Here is a 17,056-nt window from a genome sequence, read left to right on the forward strand (position 1 = left end):
ATGTTGCAATCACTCGGAATTGCTACATCCACCACAACTGCTTTCCTCTGTTGTTTATCCACAAGAGGAAAGCAGTTGTGGTGGATGTAGCAATATATATATATATATATATATATATATATATATATATATGGTATATTTGCATAATATTTGTTAATCTTAAATAAAAAATCCAAAATCAGAAAGTTTCACAAAGTTTTACACAAGTTTTATTAAAGTGTCTGTAATATTATTTGGTGAAAAATACAATATAACACTTTTCTTTTCAAACCTGGCAGAGATTTCTTCTTTGCAGTCAATTTTAGGGAATCAAATGAAACATTTGACTGAATTTTCTTTCTCCTTCTCAAAAAGGAAGTGTATTTCAGCATCTTCCAGACACAAATTATGCCCAAGAACTCTTGACGAATGTTATTGTTGTATGAAAGAACCTGTACTACGTGGCCTGACGTTCCACAGTCAAACCTATCCAACTGAATTCAGATTAGCACTCAGCAAACGGAGACAAATATTTTATTCTCACATTTTGCTGACCTGCAGTTTGGTTGAGAACAATCCTTCCTTTAGACACAATCTTACTCTATATTCTATATTCTATCTGGTCCAGACTAATGTTTAATAACACAATGTTTAGGTGCCTGATAATTATCCAGTGGCTCTCATGTTGCAAATGCATCGTTGTTCCTAAAATCGCCAATAAATCCAGGGTTTAACTCCTGCATTTTCTTTGGTTTAATTGGTAAACACAGGGATTTTTTGATTATGGTGGCCTCCATTTATGCACTCAACGCATTTACAAGTAGGAATTCAGAATTTCCAAGTAAAGATTTTAGCATAGTAAGTCCCTTTTATTGGCAACAAACAGGCAAATACAAAATCAGGTATTAATTTTCCCGAGCTACTGGATGTTGGACAAGTTAAGCAGCTTGACATTTTATTTAATTACAGGACTGCAAAAGTGCATCGCTTTTTCTTTCCAGCTTTACAGCCATAATAAGAAGCAGAATTGCCTTAAATATGACTAATGTTGGGGACTCATGCGTGAAATTCTTCCCCCACACCTGCCTCTAGGAATATATATGGAAACTCTTAAGTGCTTCCATTAACGATTTGGGTCTTCTGAATCATAAAGAGATCAGAATTTTGCACTCTGCCTTTGGATTTTCTTACATAAAAACTAACCCATTAACACACAGGAAAAAAATTACAAAACCACCGTGTGTTGTTCAGTTCAACTGGAACGGCATAAATTCATTATAAAATCATTTCCAGAACAGGACAAAAATTGTACATTTGAAAGGTATCTTCGTTTTCTCTTCTAGTCTAAAACGGGACCAAATGTTTTGCTTCAAGTACAAAAATGGTGCATTATAGAAAAACAAGGATCACAGTTCTTACCAGTGCAAGTGGGAAAATATGACTAAACCAATGTGGAACAACACATTTGCAAAGTTACTACAATTAATAGGTCTCAACACAGATTGACAGATCTGTCAAAGGAGAGGGTCTGATTCTGCAAACACGGCTCCATTTGATGACATTTATTCATCCGATCCATGTAGAGCACAAGGTCATATCCACGTTTTATGGTGCTCAAATATGTACTTTAAACAGCTCCGTCTAGACCCATAAAAGGTTTTGTACAGCTGTTTCCACATGATGCAATCGTGATATTCAGCAGACTTTCCTGTGCAGAATTGATTGAATTCTTTTAGACATGAAATCAATGTTCTCACCTGCAAAATTTCAGCCTAAGCCCCTTCACTTGATGTTCTCGGAGCAGCATGAGTCCGTCACCTGGTGCAGAATTACATGTTGGAAGTAGCTTTCCCATTCATTAAAAAGGAAAACTGGACCAAAAGCATATGACCTTTTATATATATTTCCATTCAGATAATCAGAAAATGACGAAGCTGTGATTAAGTCTGTCAGCCTGTCCACATGACCGGATGGGAATCCTCAGCCAAACCAGGAGCAGGAACTATCTGAGGGCGATGCGATCAGTCATGCTTGCGGTGCTGATGTCTCTGCAGATAGATCTGTTCGGTGAATGGTCTGCAAATACAGAAGAACAAACATGTGATGGGACAATAAACGGGGGGGGGGGGATGGAACGTCGTACCACTCTGTGCCAGGGACCTCTGCACACGCGTGTGTGTGCGTGTGTGCTGAACCGTGGAGGAACTCGGCGGCTCGAGTGTGTACGATAGGAAGACTTCTTCACGTGTTCCTCCCCTCTGCTGCACGACAACAGGCTGACCATCTGACAGGAGGCTGGGAACTGACCGGACAGGGGTGAGACAGTTTCTCTGGCACTCTACTGACAAACTGACACCAAACCTCTGAATCACTTGACACACTTGAAAAGTGAGTGGGTGGCAGAGGGATGTAGAAAATATTAGCTTTGTGTTGAGGAAATTTAGTGTTCCAACACTGTTAAGCCCTTACTGGGATAATGACTCTCGGTTTAAGCCATTAACAGTGTTTTCTTACCAACTTCATCTTGTGCTGTGACAACTCACACCAGCTAGAATCACCAAATAACTTTCTATATCACTGGTGAAAAAAACAAAGGTCTTTGGAGAAAACCTGTGAAAACACAAGGAGACCATGGAAACCACTACGCAGAAAAGCTTGAAATTGCAAACTACTTAACCACTGTGCTGACCTGTTAATGTTTCCTGTGTGTCCTAAAACAGATTGTATGTTGACCAAAACCAGTGTAACTTTGAGGAATTTGTCAAATAAACATTCCCTTTTGAACACCACAAACACGAAGGCTTGTTATCTCTGTGCAAGTATTCAGCCGAAATCTAACAGCCTAGAAACACAAGTCAGGAGGCCTCAGAATATTTTGTCCCAACAGTTAATTTTAGTATCCTATTAGTTAGGTTAAGGCACAAAAACTACTTTGTTAAATTCAGGAATTAAATCTACTTGGTTAGGATTAGAAAAAAACTAAAAGATAACTATGTTGTGGTCCCTTCTTCCTTTTTGCTTTACATCATGGAATTTAATTGTATTTTTTATATGATTTTAAGTAATCCAACACTTTGGATTTGTGAAGTTAAATCAGGAGAACGTAAAATAATTCTTAAAAAATAAAAGTGCTGCAGCTCGAACCAGACAAATTCATTAACAGCTGCAATATAAAAGTCAAATATCTGGAAAATATCAGGGGTGATTCCCATCCCAGTTCTTGTTAAACTCAGTGTAAGTCTCAAAAATAGAACCCACGTGGGGATGGTAACACTTATTCACAAACTGGTTTTTGAAGATAAGATACCAGACAAAAATTAAGCTAGACCAGATGTAAATAATCAATACTGATAGTAACATGTTGTTTTTGTTAGATGAATCACTATTGGGGTGAAAAATAGCCACCTGCTTAGCCTGATGTCAGCCATCACCGCTGCGTTTCACTTTCTATCAGATCAGTTATGAGCTTAAAAAGCTGAGCGGCATTCAGCCCGGGCACCTGCTCGCCACGGGGGCTCCCGCATCTATCCCACTGACGCTTTCACTTATTTGAATCACTGTGTGAGCTAATATCCCACCCGACGCCCCGCTCTGTCTACGGCTCAGCCAAACGAGGCCGTTCAGAATCTGCGCAAGAGACAAACAACCAAAATAGCGCGTGAATCTTTCTTTTCACATTCACAGCGTGCGGCCAAATCTGACACCAGCCTTCCCTGCAGTTCACAGGTTGACGCTGAGACACAGGGCCGCGGATCAGCTGCGGGCGCATGCACCTGCGCTTTTAATTTCTTACTGCAAAACATTGTCAAACAAGAGTCCCTCTGACTCCACTAAGGCTGACGCACCCTTCCAAGTGAATTTCTTATTCCAGCTGTGGGGAAAACAAAGTCACGCTGAGAGCCTCATCTGTAGAGAGAAGGTTGACTAACTTCCTGCTATTACAGGGGGAAGCTTAAGAAGTTGCACAAAGGTCGAGAGAATGTGGGCGAAAACAAACATGATAACCTCGATGAGGTAGGAAATTAGCGAAGCGAGTTGGGATTTCTGGATAGCCTTTAAATGGTTACACTCTCATTTCCCTTTGATTGTGGCTGTGGGTATCTGCGTAGTTTATACAAGTGATAAATGTAGGTTAGTAATGCCAATCTACTGTTTCTGACAAGTAGAGAACAAGACACACACACACGATGATGATTATACCCCAACAGATATGACAGTGCATGTATGATTGTGCATTCTATTATTTTCCTCGCTGTCTGACTTTAAATTAGGTCAGTAAGGATTCCTCAAATTATTTCTATTTGTTAAAAGAGAATTGCTAAAAACCTTTTTTTTACATATACTAAGATCATTATGCCTCTAATCAATTTGGGAAAACCCCATTTAATAATGTCATGGCTTTGGCAACTTTTCATAAATTAGCTGACAGCATTGGAGTTTTTTTGAGGCACGTCTGTGGATGCATTTTAAGGCACACCTCAAACACGCTGCTTCTTCGTGCGACATCATGGGAAAATCAAAAGAGATCAGCCAAGACATGAGGAGGAGGACGGTCGACCTCCACAACTCTGGTTCATCCTTGGGTACGATTTCCAGACGCCTGACGGCGCCATGTTTATCTGTTCCAACAAACGTATGCAAGTATGAAGAGCATGAGAATGTCCCGCCATCAAGAGACCCAAAACAAAAGTTTAAGCCCAAAACAAAAGTGAAAGACTTCGTGAAGATGATGCTGAAGCAGGTCAGAGAGTCATTATCCACAGAGAAACGAGTCCTCTACCAACATGGGCTGAAAGGTCACTCAGTGAGGAAGAAGATTTTCTCTCAAAGCAACATAAAAAGCCAGATTACAGTTACACACGGACAAAGGCCTTCATGGATGTAAAACTTGTGGCTTTAAAGTAAAGTATTTAACAAATTTTGTCTCATTATTTGGTCCTTTAACAAATAAAAATGATTTTGGAAATCCTAGCTGACCTAAAACAGGAACGATTTAGTTGGCTTTAATGTCAGACAGTGAGGAAAAAATGGTTCTGTCTCTTTTAAACAGTGTAAGTAAACATCTGGTTTCAGCTGCATGTGACTGCTTCTGCACATCTGCAAATACACGCAAGTGTTCCAGTTCACCCCATTTACCCCCCCCCCCATTTGAATTTGTCCCCCCTAAAGTTGCCTTGCAACCAATGTATTTAGCAGAACTGGACCGTAACATAACAGATGTCTGCCTTATTTCTGAGTCGCTGTATTACGTCTTTTTTCCCCCCCCTCTGTGTCTGCAGGTTTGTATTGCAGCTTACTTGCGTCTGTAAAAACAGATGCCCAAAAGTGGGACACGCATAAGTGCTGTTTGGCCTTATTTCATAACCAGAATACAAGGAGAGAAGCATTGAATAATGCCGTGGGAGAAAAAGTGTTAGACAAGGCTTTTAGTGTGTAGAAGAAAAAACAAAAAGACAAGTGAGAACAAGTGAACAGTGTTTTCGATGAATGCATATGACGTGTGAGAATGAAAGGCAGGCGTAAAGGGAGTGAACATGGATTAGTTTGTGCTTCCTAGGAGGAAATTAACTCTTTACACTGTATTTATGTCACAGTAATACAAACAGATATTTATGACAATGTCTTTATGTTTAGTTTTTAGAGTTAATGCAATCTTTTCAAGTTTGCAAGTGATTCATAATGTGCTAAAGTGAACCAGAGCTGAAGTTATTATAGTTGTTCATTTCTAGTAACATTTGATAGATTTGGACTGGTAAAAAATATCTAAAATATCTTAACAGATGTGGGTCATTTGGAGAACAGTTAACCTATTTTTGGCCTTTTAGCGTCACAATTTCCAGCACAAAATGCACAACTTACAGTGTGATGACTCGCACTCCAACTTTTGAGCTGTCTGAACTTTCTGCAAACAAAATCGTCCCATTCCACAGTTTTGACACTTTTTATACAAACTGTACATCAAATTGTAGATGAAGAAATCGATGTGTGACGACAGACGCTTTCTGCCATTAATGGTTCAGAGGTTTTATTTTCAATATGACCAAGAATATTTTCACAGTGTTTACTTGAGGCTTACTTCCTACTCTGCACTTCTGTCTGTTTGTCTTATTCAGAGTGCTGTCAGGTTGTGAAACACACAGGTGTGCGGTTGCCATGGTGACTCTAACAGGCCACCGGCAGCAGTATTACCATTTCTTTTGATCTTGGTTCTCTTTACACTTTTCAAACAGTCTCTGCATTAAAAAAAATCTGCTTTCTGTCAGCTTATATCACGGGTCTCCAATCCTGGTCCTGGAGGGCCACTATCCTGCATGTTTTACTTGTTTCCCTGCTCCAACACACCTGATTCAGTGGTTAAATCACCTCTTCATGTTCTGCAGAAGTCTGCTAATCACCCATTGATTCAAATCAGTTGTGTTGGAGCAGAGAAACAAGAAAAACATGCAGAATAGTGGTTCTCCAGGACCAGGATAGGAGACCACTGGCTTAGATTATTACAGAAGTAAATCCCAAACCATTATTGGGTTTATTGGATGAAAGTTGACATGTGTTGGAATTTCAGGCAGTAGCTGCATTGGCTCCCTTGAATTTTTCTTTAGAAACTTTCTTGTTAGCATCGTCACCCAATCCACCAGCAGATGAGATCAAATGATAATTCACAAGCAGAAACACTCAGTACATGTTTACTGCCGGAGTTTTGGCCTTAAAAGCAAAATCAACAAATGCAGTGGGATTTATTCCTATTAGCCAACAACTAGAGGACGTTTTAGAAGCCTGCCAACCCACGTCAGTCCTCGAAATATCTCCGTCTTTCTGACAGCATCAGAAAAGCAAATGCAAACATGACACCCACATCCCATCCACAGCCTTGGTTGCTGCTGCTGATCTGCTCGTCCAGTTCTGTAGCTCGTCTCAGTTGTTTTGATGCTGCTGCTCACTGCTCTTCTATCATTTTGGTCTTTTTGTCCCGTGAAACGTCAAACGTCATAAAGACTTGCTTCTGGTTTAGTAATCAGGAGCTCGGCTGTGTACGTCTGCAGACCTGTGTTAGTCGTTGAAAAGGACCGTTTACATAGCAGGACTTTAAACCCTTAATCTGGTTTTTGTAGATTTCTTTACCATTTTTTGTGATTTTTTTGTTTGTTTCATTGTTTTTCTTTTGTTGAAGAAACTATTTAAAATGTCATGACTCTGGCACAAAAAAAGTTCCCTTTTGAAAACATGGATGCCCACAAATGTTTTATAAAAAAATATAGGTTTTTTTCAACCCTCTTGTGGCCTTCAGGTCAAACTGACCCAATGTTACAAGAGCTTCTCTACCTCTCTAGCTCTCTCTCTCTTTTGAGGGCTTCAGGAGGGTTAAATAACCAGATTTGTAGACCATTTAAAGATGAGGACAGTGCTGTACCAAGACCCTCTTAAGGCTGGATGACGACCCCGTTACGCTCCCCACAACCTAAACAATCTCAGTCACACATTTTTGACTTGTTGGAGGATGGCTGGTAGCAAAACTGTGTTTTATTGCGGGCTGTTGGATTTTTCTATTACATTGATTTAAAGTGATTGTTGGTGTGTTTAACATTTGCTAATAACTTTCTGATTGCTTCCCCTCTCCCAGTGGTAGGAGTGTGATTACCTAATCCCTATCTGAAGGTAGAAAGTGTTTGAGTTTTTTATTTTCCAAAAGCAATAATCAGTACCTGATTACAAACCCTGGTGAGCAATGCTTACTCTATTTTTCTGTGACTAATATTTGAAATTAGTATTTACTTTGACGAAACCCTACCCGCAGGTGACGAACCATGCCCAGTTTAATACAAAAAAAAAAAAAAATCCAAGCAGTTCCTGGGATAAACAAAACACTCACCCCTCAAAGCTTATCGCCACCTTGTAAGCCACGGCCACCACGACAGTCAGGACAAGTCCGGCAGGGCTGGCACCGCTGGAGACAAAATGAGAGAGTGGGAAAAAAAAAGTGAGTCAGGAGGGTACACAAAACAAACTGACCTACATTTACCTGATAAATAAATCAAAAAGAAAAAGAAAAACAGCAGTGACTCAGATTTAAATCAAAACACGTCACATCGAGGTAAGATTGTGTGTGAGGAACATCTGTTTCTATAGCTGACCAGAAACCAACCTCTTAACACAGAAATGAAGAAAAAAACCTCCCTACTAAGGACAAACCTGAAGAAAAACTGAGAACGCAGAAAAAACAACCTTTCTTACACAACAAAGCACAGTGAGAAAAAGCAGCACAACCACAAAACGCTACGTGTGTGAGTAACCTTTGTTGACCGTGTTGCATTAGCCTGACATCCTGGAGCAGTTTCAGGTCACAGTTTGGAAAAATACATGTTTGCCTGTGGTTCCTTTTTTATTTTTATAACTTTGGCTGCTCAGCAGTTCTCCACACGTTTTTAGTTTAGCACCTGAAATGAAATGCTTACGTACGAGATGGTGACCTCTTAGGTTGGTGTCGAGATGTTGGGAAAAAAAGTTCACGTTCAAAAGGCTTTGGGATTTATTTCAGGGTGAGCAAAGATGAAAACAACACAGAAATAAACAGCTGCTTTGCCTTGTTGGTTTAGATATTCTTCAGAGTTCAGTATGTTTCAGTTTACTTAGTTTTCTCCCCGTGTTACTGATCATAGTTTCCCTCGGCTCGTTACTCACCTGTCCTGCAGCTGCTAATTAGCCCAGCTGATATCACTCATCAATCACTCCTCCCAGCTTACTTTTACTCCTGGTTTTTTCTCAGCCAATGCCAGATTCGACTGTTATCTATGCTGGTTGTTCCTCATTTTGTTCCTGGTTTAAATTGATTGATTTACTTTTTTGTTTCGCCAAACTTCTGTTTGCTGCATGTACTCCTTTTGGTATTAAACAGCCTTTAACCTCATTGCATTGAAAGGATGCACACCAAACAAAAGCTTGGGTCACAGGAGGTTACGTTTTTTCTCCATCTTCATGACTGCATACCATTCAACACATTATGACATAAACTGAATTGGATTTTATACAATTAGATTTGAATCAGTATAGGATTCAATCTACTTGGATGAGAACTGGACATGTTTGCTTTTTGTAAAGCCTTCTGAGATGATTTTTGTTATGCATTGGCATTATATAAATAAACTGACTTGAACTGAATGAACTTATTGAGATCGTCAAAGCCATACAACTATTAATGGACGGTCAGCTTCAGGTCTCTCCAAAGATGTTTGATAGAGTTTAAGTCTGGGTTCTGATGGTCCAATCTAGAAACACAGAGTTGTCTCTAAGCCACTCCTGTGTTGTCCTTTCTGTGTGCTTTAGGTCAATAACATGTTAGAAGATGAACCTTCAGCCAAGTCTGAGCTCTGTGGAACAGGTTTTCATTAACGATATCTCTGTACTTTGCTCCATCCAGTTTTCCCTCAACCCTGACCAGTCTCCCAGTCCCTGCTGCTGAAATCACCCCCACAGCACAATGCTGCCACCTCCATGCTTCACTGAGGGGATGGTACTTGGCAGGGTTTTCCACCAAACATAACGTTTAGAATTGAGGCCAAACAGTCTAATTGTGGTTTCAAGAGATCACAGAATGTTGGTCCTCACAGTCTGAGAGTCCTTAAAGCAGCTTTCAGGTGTTTTGTTCTGAGGAGAGGTCTCTGATGAGATACTCTGTCATAAAGGCCAGATCAGTGGAGGCCTCCAGTTCTGATGTTCCTTCTGGATCTTAGTTCCATCTCCACACAGGATCTCTGAAGCTCAGTCAAAGTGACCAACGGGTTCTTGGTCACCTCTCGCACTAAAGTCCTTCTCCTTTGATTTGGAAGAGCGACCATTTCTTCAAAGAAGTTGTGCTAAACTTCTCCTGTTTGTGAATTAGGGAGACTATTGAGTTATTTGGAACTATTACCTCAGCAGAAATCTTTTGTAGCCTTCCTTACAACAATCCTGTCTCTGAGCTCTGTAGGCAGTTCCTTTGACCTCATGTCTTGGTTTCTGCTCTGACTGTCAGCTATGTGGCCTTCTACAAAGAGCTGTGTGCCTTTTTAAATAATTTCTAATCACTTTATTTTACCACAAGCAGACTTGAATCAAGGGGTAGAAACATCTTACCAGATATCAAGAAAAATGGTAAATCCAATCAAGTGTTGCAAAAGGTCTGGACACTTATCTAAATGTGACATTTCTTTTTTTTATGAATTTCTGTTTTCATTTTGTCAGCATAAGGTACTGAGTAAATTAATGAGACACACTAAAGAAAAATAAACTACAACATCAAATTGCAAAAAGTAAGAGGGTCTAAATACTTTCTAAAGCCACAGTGTTTTCAAAAGAATTTATATATTTATGATTAAATGTCTTTCCAACTAGAGCAAGCAAGTTCTTGTGTCACGTGTTACTTTAATGTGAAATTGTTGGTTTTATTCAGCACTGAAACACATTGCAAGTAGTTTATAAAATTCCACAGATGTATTTACATTTTAGAAAATGCTTTTGAACTTCCGGACAATCATAGGAATCACAGAAATAGGGTTTCTAACACCAAATCTTGCGTTTCTGATTCTGTTCACCAGTTTTGGCCGTTCGCATTTTATCAATAGCAGCCAAGATTACTTTTAGCAGCACTTTTGTCTGCGTTCACACGTTGATCCGGTGCTCCTTTTTACACCTTTATTCTATTTCCACAACACCTGCTATATTTAGTCAGAACAGTTTATTTTTTTCAGTACCCATTATGAATAATGTGTGTCAAAGGCAGAAAAATGGGAATAAAAACAGTGTTTTAGCTGTCCTATTTTTTTTTTTTTTTTTTTTTATGATTTCTATGTCAGTTAAATAACAACTCTGATTACATTCAATTCATGGCTTTCATCAGCTTCATGCACAACACCGGCTTTAGTGAGTCTTGCTGATTCACTCCAACCAGTTTGATATGATGAGTCAACACACCTGGTTTCGTAGTCTCTATTTGCTACTGACCTACATACAAATTGTAATTACTAGGAATCTGAAACCCCAAAGTGGCCAGTGTCAGCCGACTTGATTGGATTATGTTACCTCCATGTGTTAGTGGAGTGACACAGTGCTTCTATTTGTTTTTTATATTCTTTTTCTCATCAACGGACAGTAATCCGGAACCATAAAATGAGAAATACTCATCTATGTGACTTTCTGTGTGACACAATGTCCGAGCTCCAGAATTTGATCCAGAAAGAGAAGAGCAGCTATTTTGCTAACAGGTGTTCTGAAAAAGTAAAGTCACATTAAAATAAGATTTTCCAATCAGTTAAGTCTTTGTTTAAGTGCTGCCCTTTTAATAAAAGTTGTTTTTTAACGGAAATCTGTCCTTGTGCACATAAATGTGCCTAATATGTCTGTATGCTCCTATGTGTGCTGTCTGGATGAATCAGCCTGCAGATGCTCATATGGCGGCACTGAGTGATAAAAAAAAGGCAGTCAGTGAGCTTTGGTCTCAGTCTGTGCAACTGATGAGCAAAAAATAAACTGAAATGAGCAGAAAGTGAAAACAACAGGGAGCCTCCATTAGAAAATGATACCAGAATATATTTAGTTAAATACATTTTCTCAGACAGAAAATAGGGCAGAGGTCTAAAAATCTATCTAAAATAGTGGAACAATTTCAGAATAAAATTCCTCAACTAAATTTGGGAATACTTTCAATATCTCATCACTTACTGTTTATAATATCATCTTTTTTTGTTTTAAATCTGGAGAAATCTCTGTGTGCAAAGGACAAAGTCAAAAGTCAATACTAGATGCCAGTGATCTTTGGGCCCTCAGGGGCCACTGCATTAAAAACAGGTCTGATTCTGTTTTGGACATCACTGCATGGACTCAGGAACACTTCCACAGATCATAGTCTGTAAACATGGTTTGCCATGCCATCCGCAAATGCAGGTTAAAGCTCCATCATTCAAAGAAGAAGTTATATATGAACCCATCCAGAAACGCTGTTGTCTTCTCAGAACCAAAGATCATTTAAAATGGACTGAGGCAAAGTGGAAAACTGTTCTGTGGTCAGATGAATCAAAATTTCAAATTCCACTTGGAACCCGCGAACACCCTGTCCTCCATTCTAAAGAGAAAAGGAACCACCCAGCCTGTTATCAGCTCACAGTTCAAACCCCTGCCTCTCTGATGGTATGTGGGTGCATAAGAGCCTATGGCCTATGTCATCTTTTTTAAATAAGGCCTTTCATATTTCAACAAGATAATGCTAAACCTTGTTCTTTGATGGATCATGAAACAAAAAAAATCCAGAAATAGACTCAGGACTGCTGAGCAGCTAGAATCCTCCATCAGACAAGAATGAGACGACATTTCCTCCGAAACCTCCAGCAGCTGCTCTCCTCAGCTCCTGGATGATGTTAAAAGAAGACGGGATGCTTCACAGAGGTGAACATGGACCTGTACCAATATTTTAGCTACTGTTGCTGCCATCAAATTCAAAATGTTTTCCTTAAAATGTTACAATTTCTTAGTTTCAACATTTGATATGATTACTATGTTCCACTGTGATTAAAATATGGGTTCATGAGATTTGCAAATCATTGCATTTTGTTTTTGTTTAAGTTTGACACAACGTCCAAAGTTTTTCAGAATTAGGGTTCTATTTACACATTTACAAGGTCAACCTTGTGATTGATGAAAGAAGTGGAACGTCAATGTTGTTGCCTTGGGAGACTTTAAAGTGTCTTTGTTATAACTTGGATAAACCATTTGGGAAAATGAGTAAATATTGTAGCTCTATTATAATTTTTTGAACTTTTTTTGTGAAATGGAAATACAGTTTGTAATGAATCAGTCTGACATCTTTTTTGTGAAACAATAAAGCTAAAGTTGATGCAAATACATCTATGGACACATTGTTCGTCCTTGGTCAGTTCTGAGATGCATTTACTGTTTTCTGAATGTTGCTTTTTCCATTATATTCCAAATACAGAGCAGTATATACATTATAGTAATTGCTACAGCTGAGTAGCAAAAACATTAGAGCAACGCTGAGACTGAGGAGGTGATTTTCCCCCTGCCTTGAGCTGAAAATGATCTTATAAAAGTCAGAGCATCATTGTTCTCTCTGACTCAGAGATATCACTCTAGCCTACAGGCAGACCACATGATGCAACTTAAGAGTGGAACTTACCACAGTTATTACTTTACACAGAGCTAAAATAAATATGAGAAAACAAATTTCCTGTGGGGACTTGTCAAAAAAAAAGGGAGAAATAGGATTGGAACTTCAGGGAATAGTTAAAACAGCTCGAAGGTACATGCTGATTGAATAATTTTCGACACTGCTGCTAAACTTTTTCATAATGTGAAACTCCTGACTGATTAGCTTTAACTCGATGTGTGCATGTTGTTGAATTCTCTGACTTTTTATCTGGTTTATTAATGAGTATTGAGAAAGTCATTTTAGCAAAATATTTCAATATTCATGTAGATGTTGAAATGGTCAGTGGTATTAGTTTAGCGTCCCATATCAATGTAAGGAACCTTGGAGTTCTTTTCAATCAGGATGTGTTTAACTCTAACAGCAAAACTGCTACTAGAACCCCCCCTTTTCACCTGCAAAATATCACTAAAATTCCCTGCATTTATCCCTTCTAGGCTGAACCACTGTAATTCTTTATTATCTGGATGTTCAAAGAATTTCCTAAAATGCCTTCAGTTGATCCAAAATGCTGCTGTCAGAGTTCTGATGAGAGTTAGGAGGAGAGGTCATGTTTCTCCAGTTTTAGCTTCTCTCCATTGGCTCCCTGTCAAATTCAGAATATAATTTATGATCTTACTTCTAACATACAAAGCTCTCAACAACCAAGCTCCATCTTATGCATAAGATTTTATTGTTCCATATTTTCTAAACAGAGTACTTTGGTCTCAGACTGCAGGTTTACTTGTGGTTCCTAGAGTTTCTAAAAGTAGAACAGGAGGCAGAGCTTTCAGTTCTCAGGCTCCTCTCTTGTGGAACCAGCTTCCAGTTTCTGTCTGTGAGGCTGACACCCTGTCTACTTTTAAGACTTTCCTTTTTGATAAATTCTATAGTTAGGGTTGGCTTGGGTTTCCTGAGCTATTCTTTAGTTCTACTGCTGTAGGCTCAGACTGCTGGAGAACAAACTGACCACATTTCTCCACTCTGCTGTGTTTGCTTTCTTTACTCCACATGCATGAATTTGCCATTTTTGCTGCCATTAACCTTGGATTTTCTGTTTTACTTCCCATTTGTCTGTGTCTCTTTCCTGTCCCTCCAACCCCCAGCTAGTCAAGGTAAATGGCTGGTCATCCTTGTTCTGGTTCTGGTTCTGGTTAAAACAGAGTCATTTCTTTCTACTCTTGCCTCTGTGCTGCTCAAGATGAGGGATTGTGCAAAAGTGAAAGTTTGATGCATTCTGCCGGTTTTCTTAGATAGATAACCATTTACTAGTTTTCATTTTGTAATATACTGATTTTGACTGTAATATATTATAAATGAATTGAAATGACTGTTTGTAATGAAATTGGATTAATGGACTTGGTATGTTGTTGACAAGTGTGCTGAGATGACTTTTGTTGTGAATTAGCGCTCGATTAAAAAAAAAAAACTGAACTGAAGTTCAAAGGGAAATATAACTCTTGAAATAACAGTTTGATTTTTTTAATGAAATTTCTTACACAAGTTTTAATCATATTATACACATAATGGTTATATATAGCATAAACATTGCTTTTCAAATTAATGTATGGCCATTTAAGAATGCAGGCTGACAATTTTTATTGTAACTTTTATAACATCAGCAAGGTTGACTTTTACTTTTCACCCAATGTTTACATGATTTGGTCTCTGAGTCTCTAAATATGCCACTTTTGTTCTTTATTTTACTGTTGGCATTGTCTATATAATGCTTTGTGCTCACGACGAAGATGAAGTGGGAGAAAGATTCAACGTTCTTTCTCTTAAAAGCTGCAGGCTGTCTTTGCAAACAAAGTGCTGAGAACCCATAAATCAAAAGAAAGCTGAAAGCCCAAAGTGAAAAAGTTGGTGAATAGTTTCTGAAGTTCGTTTTCTCTGTCAAATACAAGTGATCATGAACATGAAAGTCTTTATGAATAGACAAAAACTAACCTTCACCTGTAATTTTACTACAAGCTCTTTAAGAAAAAGATGAATACCATAGCCTGTTAAAAACTAAAACGTATTCAAAATATTTGTATAACTTTTATGATTGATAATATGCTTTTATCTAAAAGTTCCTGCTGGTTTGCTATTAGATGAAACCTGCCAACAGTAGTTCCTGTGAAACTTTTAATCATTGACAAAGAAAAAATGTTAAGCTTCCAGAAGGATAAGTTTGATACGGACAAAATTTGGTACACATGCGTGTATTTGATTTGATTTGCAAAGAGTTAGCTCATCATGCTCACCAGGTGGCATCAGTGCTGGCATCACTAGTGGCGCAATAGTTCATCCAACAGTCACTTAAAATAGGGAGGGATGGTCAGCAGACACAGACAACGCCTCATAGATGAATTAGACACTATTACAAGCATGTGATGGCGTTTGATAGGGTTCACATTGTGAGTTTGCGTGAGGTCGACTGGTCGTATTGAGCAAATGTCTTACAATTTTCATGTGGGGTGTATAGATGTCTCAGCAGCCCACTGTTGGAACAAATGGGTATGTGAGGGCATCCATCCACGTACATCTTAATAGTTCAAGTTGCCCAAACTGACCACACAAGGGAGGGTTATTGCTTTGTACACAAAGCATTACAGAACCTCATGATATTTCAACCTGCCATCTGGACACAGGTACAGGACTCTTTACAACACCCAAGTCTAGATAACTGACATCAGCTGGACCATAGGTTGACTGTCCCATGTGTAGGCTGCAGAGACAGCTGTGTTTGGAGTGTTGCCTCAACTGGGAGGCATAGACTGATGACAAGTAGCATTGTGTGATGTTCAGCAGTGAATCTAGGTTCTGCATTACCACAGATGACTATCATGTGCAACTATAGTGGCACCGAGGGAAGACAACCAGTGATGCCAACATTGTGGAAGACACAATCCTAGTGTCATGGTGTGGGTATGATTTCAGGTCACCTCTGGTAGTGATTTGGTGGACCCTGATGGCACAGTGTTATGTCAATGATATTCCTCGTCTGCATGTCTTACCCATCCTGAGACAGCACCCTTGTACAGCCTTTCAACTAGAAAACACCTGTCCGCACAAACACCTGTGTCTATGGACCGCCTTGAGGTTCTCTTGCGGCCAACAAAACCCCCTAATCTTTACGCAATTAAACATGATGGATCAGTTTTAACATCCCAGTGCCAATCTGCTGGATCTCGATGGCCAATTACAACAGCTGTGCGCTGACCTGGTGCCGGAGAGGATAAAATGATTGTATGATTCTGTCCTGCATCAAATTACTGCTTGTATCCATGGAGCCAGCAATGAGCCCGTACTTCCAACTCTGTTATCCATGTGATCTGATATTGTATCTTTTGTAATACGGTCACATGGCCTTTCAACACGTGCAGTTTTATTTCACTTTCACCACTCTGTCTGGATGCCTAATTTTTTTATTTTTGCATTGGCAACACACATTCAGTTCAACATCATCAGGTCTGCCTCAGCTCAGATGGGGCTCAAGCAGTGGTCTGTTTTTATATTTTAATATGTTTTTTTTACCATTAAGACCCCAACAAAAAGAAACAAAAAGGCTGATGACGGCTAGGCAGGCTGAGGTTCAGGTTGTGGAAATATCTCAGATGATTATGCAATGAAAAGAAAGGGGGAGCGGGGATGAAAGATGGTACAGGAATTAAGCACTGGTTAGCTCAGACACAGAACCAAAGAGTGGACTAAATTCAAACTAGTCATAACAAAAGGGACAAAAGACTTGGTAAGGCTAATCAAGGTTCATATACGAGCTCCGGGAGTGGAAGAAAAGGAGCTCAACAGCTTTTATTAGCGGCTGGTTCATCAACTCTGGAAAGCTTGCCTGGCAACCACGCACACTGAGCACCGAGCGATATTGTCAGTTGCTATAGAGACTGGAGCACACGTAAAACTTTT

General features: G+C 39.2%; 1 protein-coding gene across 1 annotated transcript in view; it reads right to left on the reverse strand.

The window, feature by feature from the left end:
• Positions 1 to 193: 193 nt before the first annotated feature.
• Positions 194 to 17,056, reverse strand: part of pemt (phosphatidylethanolamine N-methyltransferase) — a 75,217-nt gene continuing 58,354 nt past the window's right edge. The window contains exons 6-7 of the mRNA XM_017416242.3: positions 7,847 to 7,921; positions 194 to 2,055 (exon numbers count right to left, since the gene is read on the reverse strand). Of these exons, the coding sequence (XP_017271731.1) occupies positions 2,001 to 2,055; positions 7,847 to 7,921 (130 nt within the window). The 3' untranslated portion in view covers positions 194 to 2,000. The remainder of the gene's footprint in view (positions 2,056 to 7,846; positions 7,922 to 17,056) is intronic.

This window comes from Kryptolebias marmoratus, linkage group LG17 (assembly GCF_001649575.2).
Source record: "Kryptolebias marmoratus isolate JLee-2015 linkage group LG17, ASM164957v2, whole genome shotgun sequence".
NCBI lineage: Eukaryota > Metazoa > Chordata > Actinopteri > Cyprinodontiformes > Rivulidae > Kryptolebias > Kryptolebias marmoratus.